The sequence below is a fragment of the Metarhizium brunneum genome, chromosome 3, assembly GCF_013426205.1.
Source record: "Metarhizium brunneum chromosome 3, complete sequence".
Lineage (NCBI taxonomy): Eukaryota > Fungi > Ascomycota > Sordariomycetes > Hypocreales > Clavicipitaceae > Metarhizium > Metarhizium brunneum.
The window spans coordinates 1,024,511-1,040,361 of NC_089424.1; the positions used below are offsets into that span (position 1 = coordinate 1,024,511).

General features: G+C 50.2%; 7 protein-coding genes across 7 annotated transcripts; 2 read left to right on the top strand and 5 right to left on the bottom strand.

The window, feature by feature from the left end:
• Positions 1-183: 183 nt before the first annotated feature.
• Positions 184-1,836, bottom strand: BAT1_1 (Amino-acid permease BAT1; the record flags this gene model as incomplete). Its single annotated transcript, XM_014688680.1, has 2 exons — positions 184-977; positions 1,086-1,836. 2 exons carry the CDS (start codon positions 1,834-1,836, stop codon positions 184-186), a joined length of 1,545 nt encoding a protein of 514 aa, XP_014544166.1.
• A 1,215-nt stretch (positions 1,837-3,051) lies between these two features.
• On the bottom strand, positions 3,052-4,790 carry DLD1_0 (D-lactate dehydrogenase; the record flags this gene model as incomplete). Its single annotated transcript, XM_014688681.1, has 4 exons — positions 3,052-3,225; positions 3,276-3,370; positions 3,422-4,693; positions 4,766-4,790. 4 exons carry the CDS (start codon positions 4,788-4,790, stop codon positions 3,052-3,054), a joined length of 1,566 nt encoding a protein of 521 aa, XP_014544167.1.
• Positions 4,791-6,068: 1,278 nt separating this feature from the next.
• HPGD_1 (15-hydroxyprostaglandin dehydrogenase) lies at positions 6,069-7,107 on the bottom strand (the record flags this gene model as incomplete). The annotated part of the gene is made up of 2 exons (XM_014688682.1): positions 6,069-6,734; positions 6,805-7,107. 2 exons carry the CDS (start codon positions 7,105-7,107, stop codon positions 6,069-6,071), a joined length of 969 nt encoding a protein of 322 aa, XP_014544168.1.
• A 505-nt stretch (positions 7,108-7,612) lies between these two features.
• glo1_1 (Lactoylglutathione lyase) lies at positions 7,613-8,805 on the top strand (the record flags this gene model as incomplete). Its single annotated transcript, XM_014688683.2, has 5 exons — positions 7,613-7,659; positions 7,724-7,752; positions 7,808-8,235; positions 8,303-8,576; positions 8,630-8,805. The coding sequence occupies 5 exons, from the start codon at positions 7,613-7,615 to the stop codon at positions 8,803-8,805; spliced, it is 954 nt and encodes a 317-aa protein (XP_014544169.2).
• A 951-nt stretch (positions 8,806-9,756) lies between these two features.
• Positions 9,757-12,128, top strand: cao1_0 (Copper amine oxidase 1; the record flags this gene model as incomplete). Its single annotated transcript, XM_014688684.1, has 6 exons — positions 9,757-10,068; positions 10,129-10,700; positions 10,768-11,077; positions 11,132-11,249; positions 11,307-11,681; positions 11,755-12,128. The coding sequence occupies 6 exons, from the start codon at positions 9,757-9,759 to the stop codon at positions 12,126-12,128; spliced, it is 2,061 nt and encodes a 686-aa protein (XP_014544170.1).
• Positions 12,129-12,367: 239 nt separating this feature from the next.
• Positions 12,368-14,425, bottom strand: BEA4_0 (Beauvericin cluster-specific repressor BEA4; the record flags this gene model as incomplete). Its single annotated transcript, XM_014688685.2, has 1 exon — positions 12,368-14,425. The coding sequence occupies one exon, from the start codon at positions 14,423-14,425 to the stop codon at positions 12,368-12,370; it is 2,058 nt and encodes a 685-aa protein (XP_014544171.2).
• A 497-nt stretch (positions 14,426-14,922) lies between these two features.
• Positions 14,923-15,201, bottom strand: prnB_0 (Proline-specific permease; the record flags this gene model as incomplete). The annotated part of the gene is made up of 1 exon (XM_066130608.1): positions 14,923-15,201. The coding sequence occupies one exon, from the start codon at positions 15,199-15,201 to the stop codon at positions 14,923-14,925; it is 279 nt and encodes a 92-aa protein (XP_065986725.1).
• Positions 15,202-15,851: the final 650 nt, after the last annotated feature.

The window sequence follows — 15,851 nt, forward strand, 5'->3', positions numbered from 1 at the left end:
GGCTGTCAATTCGGCCGCTGTGTACCATATATGATAGCTCAAAAGTAAAGTCAAGTTCAACTAGCCAGATATCTCGGCCTGAGTGCGAGCAAGGTCGTCTATGCGACCTCCTCAGAAAGGACCCTTGAAGGCGAACTTTGGGGAAGTAAAACCACAACATGAGAGGGAGTCCAAGACTCAAACTTACATACCCGCAGTTAGAGCTGGAGGTCCGTGGAAATGTTTCCGCCCATATGCGACATACCATGCCACGCTGATGCTCGCAAAGCCCGCAAACACAACACTTGCGTAGTTCATTGTCGACGCAGTCACAGGCAAGGCCACTGGCATACAGAAGATGATAATAGAGAACCCAATCCAAGTGATGCAGATCAGATTAATCAGTAACCCGAATCTCCCTAGACTAAATGGCGAATTGCCCATATCACGACGGCCGCGAATCACGCTCACTAGAACGGGTAATCCGTAGGAAGTCGAGAGGCAGATAGTACACACACCTGTGAACGAATTGAAGGCCGCTGAGGAGCCAAAGTAGATACAAGACAGCAAGGCGTTGACGATGGCAGTGAGGATGAGGGCCCAAAGGGGGACATCAAGGCGTTTATTCACGCGGCTCCAGATATGATGTCCAGGAATGGCCTTGTCTCGTGCAAAGGCAAAGGTGAAGCGTGAAGCAGCAGTTATGGCCCCTGTTCCGGCAAAGAGGAGGATCCCGAGGAGTAAGAAAAGGAGTCCGAAGCCGCCGCTCGCAGAGCCTGTGACTGTCTTGAAGATGAGGCCGATGGGTTGGCCATTGGCAACAGATAAAAGAGTCTTGACGTCTGGCAGAACGAATAGGATAGGGATCATATAGATAAGACCAGTAATCCCTGCAGCAAGCACAGAAAGGACGAGGCCCCTGGGCACAGTGCGTTCGGGGTTCGGAACTTCCTCGCACATGGAAGCAACCATGCCGTACCCAATGAGGGTGTATGCTCCTATTTATTCAAATGATTAGCATTATGTAGACAAACTCGGCACAACAACAGGAAACGACAATATTCAATTTCGCTGTAGGAAGGGGGAAGGGGAAAAAAAGGCCTTACCTTGCAGCAGGCCCACGAAGAAGGCCCAGCCGTTTGGCCATCCCGCGGCCGACGCATCATAGTGGGCAAAGACAAATTCGGCGGTGCGCTTCTCGTCCGCCATAGTAAGCAATGTGATCATAACGATAATCACAGACGCCACGGTCCAGTAGACACAAATCTGATTCAACTTATCCAGAACCTTGGTTCCCGCCAGGTTGAGCAGGACACAAACAAATGTCAAAGCCCAGAAAGTAAGGACTGTCTGCCACGCGTTGGGGACATAATCCTCGTTCCATAAAGTGATTGCGCTCAGTATAACTTGCGCGCCCGAAAAGTTAATACTCAAAGCCGCAGTCCAGTTGCCCACCAGGCCAAGCCAGCCATCAATCCAACTGACCAAAGGTGCCCACGAACGGGTGGACAGAATAGCAGACCAGTAATATACGCCTCCAGCTGTTGGGTACACAGCACAAATCTCGGCCATGGAGGCGGCGGTGCAGAGGGACACCAACGATACCAAGATCCAACCATAAAGAGCGGTTACTGACTGCCCGTCGGTAAGAGAAATATACCATGTTGTCGATATGCCAAGAGGTACAGACATAATGGCGAAAGAGAGTCCGAGGATGCTGAGCATGCTCATATTCCTAGGTAATTCAGCAGCATATCCCAACTGCGCAAGTGCGCGGTCATCGTTCAGTTGTCCAGTTGTCTCAACCGCCTCCATGGTTGCGGAGCTCTTGGACGGAGTCTTGCAAAGTTCTGACATGATGTCGAGGTTGCGTTACTGTTCAATACTTTGGTGTCGAATCCACGGGTTTTGAGAGAGCAGGACGCTGAAGAAGGGCAAGATGATGAAGAGGTGTTATTGGAGGCTTGTATAAACGCCGGAGGCAAGGCATTTATCATATCTAACAAGTAAGGTGCTGATGGCTAACACAACTGCCGCACCCTATCGCCAGCTTTCGAGATCAAAGGTAATTCGAATTGTAGAGAAAATGGGAGCCCCCCAATACTTTCGCATACAATGGTGCTCTGGCCTCTCGTGAAGTTCAGCCCCAGAATGCCTCTGTGTGGGGTAAACCTTGGCAACATGAACTATTCGCCGCCTTGGGGCTCGTGGAGAAACACGAGGCTCGGCATCCTTGCCGGGGTAGACTTACTCAATGTGGTAAGTAGACGCTAGCGTTGAGACTGGTGCGCCCCTAGGAACTCATAATGCCATGGAGCGAACAAGACGACATCGAGTTTTGCTATTGGTGCAGCGGATCCATTCTTGTCCCACAATTTCGGCACACACACCTGGGTTTGCCTGCACCCCTTATATATTTTTATATACAACAAGATTTGGCAAAACCCAAAGTCTGTCAAGTGTCAAACACATTTATATTTCTAAGGAAAGGATCGATACATAGAGTGGCCCTCTGGCTGAAACGTGCCACAAGGCTGAGAAACCAATATACTTGTGGGTGGTGTTGTGGGACACAACAAGAAGAAATCGCATAAACCATCAAAAGCCCAAAATTAACATAGAATAGCCCTTGTTTAACTACTTACTTTGAACTTTGCTGAAGGAGCTGTACATCTGCGTCTTTTAGGATAGGATGTATCCTGTATGGTTTCCAGGTAACTGTGAATGAGGAAATCGTGCAGTGCGTCTGACACTATGGATAGATTAGGGGCTAAGTTACCCGCAAAATGGGCTACGTAGTAGCTCAAGCTGGACTACCTACGATTTATACATCTATACTTGACTTTCTAGCTGTCAAAAACTTGCCGCTGCGGATTGTTGACAGGTGTTCTGTTGAATGCAATCTGAAGCCAAGACGAACAAGAAGGTTGAAAAGCCGAGGGTTTCGCGCCACTGACAACAGGCCCTGTCGGGAGATTGGAGCCTCGTGCCTGCTCTCTGGGGTCTGTGTATTCCTGCCTAAGCCAGCTATGATAGTCGGCGCCGCCCAGGCACTCTGATCAAAGTCTCTCATCACCATTTCTGGGTGCTCCCTTCTCCAATGTCTTGCATGCGAACCACCTTGTCGCAATTCAACAAGCATAGTGGGTCAAAGGCCCTTTTGATTTGTCGCATTGCGTCCACCGTAGTTTGACCAAGTTCATGAGAGAGGTAATCTCTTTTCACCAGACCAACCCCATGCTCGCCCTACAAGGTGTCAATTTTTACGCCTATACAGGACATCGGGATCAACTTACGCTTACAGTGCCCTCCATATCGATTGCCCGCTTGACCATTCGATGTACCACAGCTTCAGCCTGTGTTCGTTGTTGATCATTGTACAGTATCATTGCTAGGATTGATTAGCATTGGCCCTTTAGGTAGATGCATTTGGTCAGCTCACCATGAAAATTGCCATCTCCAACATGACCAACAATAGAAGCAAATAATCCACTCTTGGTCAAGTCTTCCTTGGTAGCTTCAATCAAGTCAGGCAGTCTACTCATAGGTACAGCAACATCGCCAGTCCACACGCGATCGTCTGGTTTCTTGACGGCTAACACACTCCAAAGAGCCTCCTTACGAGCACTCCATAACTCATCCTGCTCCTCTTGGTTCTTAGCAAATTCAAAGGAGGTGCTGTATGCACCCTGGGCCAAGGCTTGGACCTGCGCAATCTGCTCTTTGACCCCCGCCTTGGTTCCCGCAAACTTGAAGAAAATCGTGGTAGCTTCCGGCCATGCTCGAGAGGTCAGACCGGCCTCGTTAATGCATTTGATCTGGTTATCATCGAGCAACTCGACAGCAGCCACCGGGACGCCTTTCCCTACCACCTTTGTCACACAGTCGGCAGCATTTCGAATAGAGGGAAAGGCAGCCACAGCGACGCTGGTCGATTCTGGTTTCGTGGTAATTTTCAGAGTAGCCTCCGTCACAAGGCCAAGCGTACCTTCTGAACCAATAAAGAGTTTTGTGAGATCGTATCCAGCTGAACTCTTTCTGGGCCGCTGTCTGGTCTTAATGACGGTACCGTCAGCTAAAACAACAGTAAGGCTTAAAACCCACTCTCGTATAGTGCCATATCGGTAGGCATTCGTGCCACTACATCCAGTACCAACCATACCGCCAATCATGGCGCCTGGTCCCGGGTCTGGTGGAAAAAAGAGACCTTCTTGATCAAGATGATCGTTTAGTGCCTCCCACGCTATAGCAGGCTGCACAACAACGTCAAGATCCTCTTTGTGAAAGGATAAAATTTTATTCATACGACCAAAGTCGATAGAAACTCCGTGACGTGTAGGTGTAAAGTGGCCCTCAAGGCTGGTTCCGCCACTATATCCAATAACGGGTATATGACGTTTATGGCACACTTTCATGATTTGCGACACTTCATCTGTACTTCCAGGCCATAGTACACAAAAAGATCGCTCGGTGGATTTCGCAGGATGCGAGGACCAACTAGATGTGGCGTGATTTTCAATGTCCTTGTCGGAGGTGCTGACGTGCTCCTTGCCAATGATGTTTGTGAATTCGCCCAGGGCATCGCGCAAGTTCCTTGGACTATGGTCGTGCTGGATCTCAGCAACATTCGAGAGCGGTAAGGTCGACGATGTTGCAGGGTCTTCGGCATTGCGAGTTGCGTAGTAAGCAGAAGCTCCCAAGGAAGAGACGCATACTAAGGATACATTTATAGTTAGCACTACTGTGCAGTGCAGCAAGAAGAATAAGAGTTCGCTTTAGGTCCTACCAAAGGCTGTGATCCATTGTCTCATGGTTGGCCAATTTGTAACAGCGTCAGTCGATGGGCTTGGCTCCCCCTTTATTTCGAGCTGTGTCCTTGCGTCGCTGGTTATACACCTTGCTGCCAGCTTTGCCGTTTTCTGTTGCCAGCTTTGGTGAAGTCCGTTTTTATTGTTGTTCCAGATGCTGTGATGCAAACAACCGCCATTGGACTGCAACCCTGGCATGAGCAGTGCATTGCGAATGCAGTAACCGCTCTTGCCTTTCGACGCTAGGTAGGGTATACTTTTGCCTGCCATCTGGAGTAAGAGTTAGAACTGTTAGCTATGCAAAGAATAACGATGGAGAATCAAAGAGGGCAAATCGTCTTGGAAGCTGGGAAGTCATTACATACGCCAAGCCATGTAGTGGATTCAACGGGCTGCCAGCTGGTCAGTCCGTTATAGATGTCGGCTTCAGCCTGGCAGGAATCGCAGAATAAAGGCCTGGGCCTGTATCTAGCCAATAGGGTCGGTCACCTTGCCTCCGCACAACGGGTGGAGATGATCGTGCATACTTCAAGATAACTTGCGGGGCTGATGGCGCACAGGCTGCAGATGCCTAAAACGGTTAGATTAATTAGAAGAAGCTGCAGGCTACAGATGCCTACAATGTTATATTGGCCAATAGCTTCCGGTTGGTTGGTGGGTTGACAATCCATCCAATTTCTCGTGCAATCAATTGATAATAGTGGACGCCAGAATGGCGTGTGAAGAGCGCGAAGCTAGCGCGGTGGGTTCGGGCAATAGCGATGATGGTCTGCAGCTCCAGCTTCCAACACGAGGGCCGAGGTCAGTTGTCCAATGAATTGGCGTTATGATACCATTTAGCCGCCTCTCTGGCGGTATTTTCAAGTTCAGACGTGCTACACCCGGCACGTCTCTCACTTCTAGCCCGGTTTCACTACTATGTATCAATGCGACGGAGTTGCGTGAGATCAGTCATCCACCATCGATTGGCGTCGCTGCGCCAAGTGAGTGAGTTACCTCCTAGCTAAGGAGATGGCGCACAAAAAACGGGAAGAAGGATTATAAGAAAGACATGAGGAAGGAGGTTTAAGCTAAATCAATGGCTATCCTGCGAAGGACAATTTTGCAAGGTAAATCCGGAATTAATTAGGGGACAGAAGCAAGCTATTCTAGCAATGTTATTAACCAGCAAGTGCAATGCAAAGATGATTTAGAAAGCGGACTAGACTATCTTATTGAAGTTGGGAAATACAACGTTTCTGATCTGTTATCAATACAAAATATTCATGTCGAACCCAGGGCCTATGTCAACTCCTCTTTTTGGATCGTGGGCTCACCCCAACCTGGACACAGCAAAGCCAAAGTCGTAGCCTCCGAGGCTTCAAAGTTGGACCCAACCGCACCAGGTCCAGACGGCCCAGGATCATGATACGCATGGACGGCCCGCACCCGATTCTTGGTCACCTCCAAAATAGTGCCGCTACCAATCGGGATATCCTGCGCGCCTGTCCTTGCCTCGTCAATCTTGGAGCATATAGTGTCTCTCTCAATCAAGCACACCATGACTGTGGCAACCTCGGAAGGCTCAACCAAGATGTCCTTGTCTCCGTCCAGCATGGCCGGCTTATCTGGGTTTTCCATAAACAGAGGTGTCTTGATGATACCAGGCGCAACTGCCGCAATTCGGACATGGACCTGGTCAATCTTTGACATGGCTCGGACAAAACCACTTGTCGCATGCTTGGTGGCATCGTAAATAGCCGTGGAAAGGCAAGTATCTTGAGCATTGGTGCTCGAGATGATGACAACAGTTCGCGGCTTGCGTTTGTATTTGAGGAAACGAGCGAGAGCCAACTGAGTGGTCCGAATTGGATGAACAAGATTAATGTCAACACTTGCGTAGCGGCCACCCTCGACGCTGTCGCGGCTTTTTGGAGTTCCAGGGGGATACCAAAAGCTGCTAAAACTCTGAATTATTCAAACAACAACATTTAGCACAGAAGCACTTATCCGGGAGAGGCTTGAAGAGTGCACTTACCGGTTCATAGACACCGGCACCCGGGCAAACAATGTCAATCTCACCGAATTGGGCTTCAGCTTCCGCAAACATGCGCTCGAGGTGCTTCCAGTTTGTGACGTCCGTGTGTTGGTAGACGGCGCGAGCCCTGCCCTCCGCTGGGCTCGTGTGTGCGTCTACCAATCGCTGTGCCTCGAGTCGTAACGAGAGATCAGCGATGAGAACATTGCATCCGCCTTCCAGGAGCTGCTGAGCAAAGGCAAGATTGATGCCGCTGCCAGCGCCGGTGACGATGGCGGTCTTTCCTTTGATGGCATGAGACATGGTTTTTCTTTCAAAGATGGCTTTGTTTCAATACATCATGGTAGATATTTTGTGTATCTTGCAGTATATCGCAAAAGATGACGTGAATGATGTGGTCAAGCTATTATATAGGCAAGAAAGTATCCTGTGCTGCAAAGATGGCGCTGGGCGCTGCTCAACGTACCTCAAGCTGACAATTGCTCGACGATGTAACTTCAAATGTTGCCCAAGCAGTAGTTGGTGGCCGCACGAAGGCGGCAGGTTTAGCCAATACAGTGGGGCATGGGGCAGAGCGCAGCCTCAGAACAACATTGAAGCGCCAGGCGTGGCTTCCGACTTGGGCCCAAGCCACAGTTGGGGCGCAAGCTTGCTCTGGCAAAGGGTTCAAAGGTGTTGCCTTTCTAAAAATTAAGGCAACAACCGTTCTAAAACGGAATTGGACTGTTTTCAAGGCAGAAGAGGCACAAGTTTGACTCCAGCATCGAACCATTGTCGACCATTTCCAACACAAGCACAACAAGCAACCATGAGTCCAAAGACAGATCTTCAGTCGTACAAGCTTAATCACGGAATGCAAGTCTCTCACGTCTCTACAAGGCAAAACTCCTCATGTCTAACCTGATGTGTTTATATTCAGGATTCGGGTCAAAGATCCAAAGGCAACAAGTAAGACCGCTTTCTGGGATGCAACATGTCGAAATTACTGACGAAGAACACCTAGTTCGGTTCTACGGGCTGTTGGGCCTCAGTGTCATTCAGAAGCTTTCGTTCCCGGAGAACAGCTTCGATCTCTATTTCCTTGGCAACGATGCTCCGACGGCCCCCTCGCATGGGAAATTTACATTTGACCGTCAGGGCCTCATCGAACTAACCCACAACTACGGCACTGAAGATGAACCCGGCTTCACTGTTAGCAACGGGAATTCTGAGCCGTATCTCGGCTTTGCACGCTTCACAATCTCGGTCAATGATGTGCAAGCCGCCTCCAAAGTGTTGAGGGATGCGGGCTATAGTTTCCGGCAGGACCCTTGTAGCAGCAACACAACGTCGGTGATTGCTTTGGATCCCGATGGTTATTGGGTCCAGCTCATCGAACAACATGTGCCACGACTGTCCCCGGGTACAGAGAGCTATTGGAGCCATCGCACAGTAAGAGAAGCGTCGCACCGATGCTCCTTTTCTTATATTCAAGACTAGGCGCGCTAATCCTTCAAAGAATCAGATTGTGCTCCGAGTCAAGGATGCGGAAGTATCTATTCGTTACTACGTTGAAACGTTGGGCATGAGCCTTGTCAACAGTATCAACAACAGCGTGGAGGGATCGACATTGTATTTGCTCGGCTACCCCTCCGAGGGTCCATTCAAGGACGGCCAAGACGTCTCAGCACGAGAAGGAATGCTTGGTCTGCTATGGCATCATGGCACTGAGAAGAAGGACGGGTTTCGGTACCACAATGGAAACGAGCACCCGCAAGGATTTGGTCACATATGTAAGGCAATCTGGCAACCATGACCTCGAATATCTAATAACAAGTGGTTACAGGTGTTACCGTCGACGACATCAATGCAGCATGCGAGAGACTGGAGAGTCTCGGGGTTGCGTGGAAGAAGCGGCTCACCGACGGGAAAATGAAGAACGTAGCCTTCCTTCTTGACCCGGACAACTATTGGGTGGAACTCGTTCAGAATGAGCGTTTCACAGGCAAAGCAAATTTCTAGAGCTCGATGGTGATCTAATTGGTTCCGAATAGAAGTGTGCCCATCGCTTACCCATTCTGGATGTTAATGATACGTCCCTACGCTGTGTCTGTAGAGTGTAGACATTCGCGAGCCCATCGTCGACATGATACTCCTCGCCGTACATTGCCATACACCTTGACAATTGAATTCATTGTGGGCCTCGGAACCAATAGGGGCGTTGACTCAGCAAAACAGATCCTCTTGCCTTGCGTACTTTCCATTTCGCCCCAATCTGCTGCTGTTTCGTGTTGTCAGGTGATGGCACTTGGGAGGCTTTGCGTTAAACTGCTCTGGGCCCAAGCTTTCTCCAATCACTGGAAGGTGGGACCTTCCCGCTCTGCCCCACCAGACACTAGCGTAAACTTGCTGTAAATGGAAAGTGCAGCGTTCGCAGCGTGAATTGCTCGGTGTGCTTTCTCTTTTTGCTAGGTACGCTTACACCTTAATACCTAAAAATTTAAACAATTTATAATAAATATATTAATTTATTTTAAAAGATATATAAATATATTTACTTATCTTAAAATACATATAAATATATTACAATATATTACTTATATAATAACTAGGTAATTACTAGGCAGGGCGTAAGCGCTCCTAGCAAAAAGAGTAAGCCCGCCGAGCAATTTACTTGGCAGCTCCACCGAGTCCAGTTAGCCTAAACCTGCCAATCGCAGAGAGGCGTTGCAAACAGCACCCCAGATGCTCGACTAGAAGGCACGGCTGATCATTGAACATGGCCGTGCTCGAGTTTGGCATCATCGACTGTGGAGGGGAAGGCAGTTGGCGAGTAGGGCTTGCCGCAAGTGGCAAGTTCCGAGGACTATTTCATGCATCGAGACGCTCTTAAATTCCTGCTTCTTATTTCTCTCTCAGCACTGGGCAAGACTCAACCGAAGAGCCATATTCGATCGGAGAGCAAGATACACCATGGCATCTCACCTCCCCCACCCTTTCGACCCTCTCAGTGGCGAGGAAATCCAGGCTGCGACTGCTATCGTCCGCAAAGCGCATGGAGATGAGCTTCATTTCCATGTCGTCTCACTTCACGAGCCACGAAAGGCTGAAATGCTCGCATGGCTTGCTGACCCGGCAAAGGCTCCGCGACCGCGACGTGTTGCCGAGATTGTTGTAATTGACCCGCGAAATCTCAAAGGGCATGGCCAAGTTTATGATGGCTTGGTGGATTTGCAGAGCCGCAACATCACCAAGTGGATCAAGGCCAGTGGCCAACAACCCATTGTAAGATTAACTTCCTGTCCTTGTTGTGCCGAGTGGAACAATAACCGGTCCTCGATGTAGCTTATCGTCGAAGAACTTCTCGAGGTGGAAGCAGCCTGCCGCAGAGACCCAATGGTCATCGAACAATGTCGCATCAGCGGTATTGCTGAGCACGAGATGGAAAAGGTCTACGCCGAGCCGTGGACCATCACTCATGACCCTCGATTCGGTACCGGCACCAGGATGATCCAGGGTTTGATGTACTTCCGACCCCAAGTCGACAACTGTCAGTACCAGTATCCCCTGGACTTCAATCCCATCTACGATGCCAGCAAGAAGGAAATTGTCGCCATCGATATTCCAAAGGTGCGACGCCCGCTTCAGCGACACCCGGCCATCGACTACCACCATCTACATATCCAAAAGAATGGAGGCTATAGGACGGATCTGAAGCCAATATACATTACGCAACCCGAGGGCGTCTCTTTCAACATGACAGGAACAGGTCGCGAGATCGAGTGGCAGAACTGGAAATTCCACATTGGCTTCAACTACCGAGAGGGTATTGTATTCAACAACATCACATACAACGACAAGGGCAACGTTCGACCAGTCTTTTATCGCATGTCGATCGCCGAGATGGTTGTACCATAGTAAGAACAAACCCCGTCTCCAGTGGACAGAATATAAGAGTGATAGCTGCTAATTCATCATCCACAGTGGTCATCCTGAGCCTCCGCACCACCGCAAGCATGCCTTTGATCTCGGCGAGTATGGTGCGGGTTATTTGACGAACAGTCTCTCACTTGGATGCGACTGTAAGGGAGCTATCCACTACCTAGATGTCGATCTACCTACACAGTCTGGTGAGGTCCGGAAGGTCAAGAGGGCGATTTGCGTTCACGAAAATGACGACGAATTGCTGTTCAAGCACACCGACTTCCGCGACAACTCGACAATCGTGACTCGTGCCAGGAAACTAATTGTTCAACACATCTTTACTGCTGCTAATTACGAGTATGCGGTCCAGGTGGGTTACGCTAGCAAAGGCATTCGCGGGAATGTGGAACTAATATAGCCACAGTGGGTGTTCCATCAGGACGGCACAATTCAACCCAATATCAAGCTCACCGGAATCCTCAATACATTTGTCATGAACCCTGGTGAAGACCTAGAAGGTTTTGGTACGCAAGTGAAGAAGGGTCAGTTCTCCTGATGTAACGAAATGATATAGGACGCTATGCTGATCAAGAGAACAGGCGTCAATGCGCATAATCATCAGCACATCTTTCTCTTGCGAATTAACCCCAGCGTCGATGGCCAGCAGAACACGGTTCACATGGTCGATGCCGTCCCAATCGATGCACCAGTTGGAAGTGCAGAAAATCCATACGGCAACGGCTTCGTTGCGAAGCGTACCAGGCTCGAAACAACCGGCCAAGCCATGACCGACTACAATGGCAGCACGTCGCGAACCTGGGATATCGTGAATGAGAACAAGATCAACAGCGCCAGCGGCAAACCAGTCTCTTACAAGCTCGTTAGCAGGGATGTACCCAATCTGATGCCAAAGGAAGGCTCACTTGTGTGGAACCGAGCGTTTTTCGCCCGTCATGCTATCCATGTCACAAAATGTAAGCAGTAATGCCGAATCAACCTTGTCGAGAATATAGTTCGACTATGGATACTGACTTGCACCTTACTTAGACTCTGATGATGAGCTTTGGGCAGCCGGAGACCACGTTGTCCAGTCATCTGGTATCCCTTCCAGGGGACTGGGCACTTGGGTAGGCAATGGAACACAAAACGTGGCCAACACAGACATTGTTCTATGGCACACTTTTGGCATCACACACTTCCCCTCCCCCGAGGATTTCCCCATCATGCCGGCTGAGGGCATTACGCTTCTCTTGAGGCCCCGAAACTTCTTCACCAGCAACCCGGTAATGGACGTGCCGCCGTCGTACTCGATTACACCGAGTGAGATTGCCGCAAAGAGGACAGGTTTCGACACGACGGACAAGGCGAGCAAACTAATAGCCATGGGCAGCCAGTCCTGCTGCAAGCCACCGAAGCTGTAAAAACTTGGCACATGTACGACCTTGGCTCTGCGCATGAGCCCAGCGAAACTGTCGCATGAATGGGCATGGTGGCTTGGTTGAATGTAGCTTGACGCCTGGCTCTATGCAAACATGGATTAGTGGTGGCCCCATGAGAATTCCCGTCTGCCTATTTCACGGCATCTTCCCACAAGCACAAGAAACGAGGTCATGTTCAACGTTTCGGCTCATCTCTCAACGTTATGCAATACTAGGATAACTTAAGCAAAGTTGGATTTCAAATTTTCTCGTTCCATGATATCAATCCAATGAGTGACATATTCCAACGAGTGCTCGCCATCGTAGGCCCTCCAAATAGCTTCGACAAGTTCTTCAGCTACTGAGACTGGCTTTGAAGGAAGAACAGTTTTAAGCAGCTTCAAACGATCTCGAATGAATTGTCGTGCACTGAGTACAGTTGATTCTGCGTCATCCTGGACCTGTTCGCCATGCTCCCGCTCACTGTTTTCGCGAGCGATTTCGATATATTGAAGCATGTCATGATGCTCAATGTGTTTGTCTGAGGCGTCTGCCGTTTGCGACTGACGTAACCCTTGGGTGAGTGGGCGCTGTAACCTCAACCCACTACTGGCAGTAATGCAGAGCAGAGGTTGTGTCATTTTACTTCCAGAGTATCCTGGAAGACCCTTCAGGAGAGTGACGAGCTGTAGAGCTATGGGTGTAATCCACGTATGCCATGGGAAGTGGGCGTTGTTTTCCGCAGTCGTCTGGGGGCTATAACGTGCGACAAGAAGATCCGGGAAGGTCTGGTACAGCTGTAGCAGGCCCGCTTGGCGGTAAGCCTCGCCCACCCTAACAAGATGTTGGTTGGGTGTTTTGCTGTCGTCCGTCTTCCCTCCTGCCTCGAGATGACTAAGATCCAGGGCAAGTAATTGCTCCTCAACCGATGTAGCTTGTTCCATCAACCTCATGGCCGAGGTGACATGCGCAGAAGCGAACGTAGCCCGAGTACGAGCGGCATGGCGAAATCTGTGACACAATTTCATGGTGCGCGTGAAAAGTCGGAGACTCGTACTGCATATGCCAGTCCAGGGGTGCGGGCAATCATCGACGGGTACAAGAGGCAAGTCTGGGCCTATGCATGTCCGTACATCCGCCTCGCCAATGCCCTCGACAGCTTGTAGGCTCTTGCAGTTTGAGAGGACCATGGATAGGAGCATTTCGACATAGAGCCAGCTTTTGTTGAAGAATTGCAAGAGTTGGCGCTGGTCGGCAGGTAGTGAATCTGAGTGCTGATTGATATTGTATAGCAAGGCTTTAGCCTCGCTCAAGAATGGCAATCCCAATTGGCCGGCGTTGAGCCAGCAGATACTTGTTCCGATGCAGAGTAATGAGTAGAGCAATCCTACAGGGACGGTATCGAATAGCTGATGTGAGTTTATAGTATGTAGATCCGCGGTGATCACCTCGGCAGCAGCCTTCATCATTGAGAAAGACATGTCCTTCATGGTTGGGACCTTGGAAGCCAAGTAGGCTGTAGACATGGCCTGAAGGCTGAGCTGTACGGCTTCGCAGTTGGACCAAAGGGCGGCAGCAATAGTGCGATTGAAATTGGATTCGGAATCGTACTGGGACCAAAGGGGGCAAATATCGCGAAACCAGTATTCAACCATCATGGATGGCCCGTGGGCGACGGTGGAGATTGGAACCAATGACTGCCTTGCGTCTTGGTCAGTGTCGAAACAGCCCGAGTCATCCGAAAAAGCTGTTGATTCTTGTGAAACCGTACTCCAAGTGATTTCTGTGTCGCAAAGAGCCGTGTCCTCGTTGTTGGGGGCTGGCTCATCGCTATCCCATCCGGAAAACCCTGTAGGTCCGGCGTGTGCCCAGTCTCCCTCGATAGCGCCATTGCTGCTGCTGCTGCCGGTGTTGAACGGATCCCACGCTAAACGACTCACAAGTCCGAGCAGTCCCAGATCCAAGACAGACCTTGTCTCGTCTCTTGGGCAGTCAAAAGGAGCGTCGGCGGAGCTGCTGCTGCATGCGGTTGTTGATGTGAGTTGCGATTCCGACTCTGACAGAGCGGGATACTCGGGGGTAGCATCAGGCTCTGCAGGAAGCTGTCGGGACTGGGCAGGCTGTGATTTTCGAGCTGTGTAAAGCCATGTAGGCGAGGACTGGTGTTTCGCCCGATGAACTGGACGACTCTCGTGCTTGGTGGACCATCGGACATGTAAGCGATATCCACCACAATCTTGACCACGGGTAGCACATTGTCGGCACGACGGTCTCGTTTCGTCGCATTTGATCTGTGACATGGGTTTTAGATGATTGTTTCCCTGACCTTTGGGATTTCCAGAGTTGATGAAATGCGGGAGACCTACACGTCTCGCGCGACACGTCACGCAGCCATTGCGGGAGCGTGCGACACGGCCACAAGTCTGGTCGGCAGGCATGTTTGATCACGATATCGTCTCGCACGTCACTTGCAAAAACGTGCGGTTGTCGGCGAAGATGAAGGATGCGCGTAATGCCAATGATGACGACGACGACGAGGTCGCGGAAGGCATTGCATTGCAGTCAGATTCCTGCATGTGTCGTGGAACCCCTGAGGATGGAGGGTCTGGGGTCTGGGGTCTGGTCCGATTGACCCCTCAAAAAGACTTCCCCAGGAGGGCCAAGGAAAAGATCCGAACCCGGCGCCGTCAGTAAACTATTGATCGCGTGCACCAACTATCGCGTGTCACGTGCAGCCACCTCTCGCCACAAAACCTCTCTGGCAACCAAGCTCCCACTTTGGCCCCAGCGAAATTTCTCACAACCAGGCGTTGGCGGCGGAAGAGGCCGAGGTCAGTACAACGGCATTGATGATGGATGGGAGAACCTCGATCCCGGCACGCTTGATCGCAATGACCCACGGTGACGCAGCGCTACCGGTGCCATGGAGGACATCTGGATCGTTGGAGGCAGCGCAAACACCAATTGCAAGAGAGCCCAAGACGTAGAAAAAGAGGATGCGCCAAAAGACACGCTTGACCGCCTTGGGCATGTTCTTGCGCCGCTTCTCTGCCTCACCAGCCGCAACAGCAATCATGTCCACCCCACCATATGAGAATGCCGCGTTGACGGAGGAAGCGACCAGCCGAGCTGCCAACGTGAATGTGGAATAGATGTCAATGGAAAACCGGTTCACTTTTATGGCTGTGCCACTTGTCCTCCACCGAGCAACAAGTCAATCCATCTGGTAAATGTCGGAACAGACATCTGGGCAGGCGGCTTGTATGGACTGTTGCGCTATATTATATTTTCTGCACGTTGGTCCAATTGTTCTGTCTTCTGTTAGATTTTTGAGGACCATTTTTGCAAATACCAACTCACTAGGTCCATTATGATTGTTGAGACTGGCATATCGTGTGGTGCCTCCAGGAGGGCGGTTGTCCCGAGTTCCTGACCCATCAGTTACATCCAAATATCTCACCAGGCCAAAGTCAATGGTATAAAGTACGTTACCGTTATGACCAATTCCCAGAAGGAAATTGTCTGGCTTGATATCACAGTGTAGGTAACTATGCTCGTGGATTTGTTTGACTCGACGAATAGCTTGGTCGGCTATGAGAAGGACCGTTTTAAGCGAAAATTTCTGACTGCAGTAGTTGAACAGATCCTGGAGTGATGGCCCCAGCAGTTCGAATCGCCTTCTTGACTAAACCACAGGAAGCGCGGTATTCCAGTTTCGCCAGATAG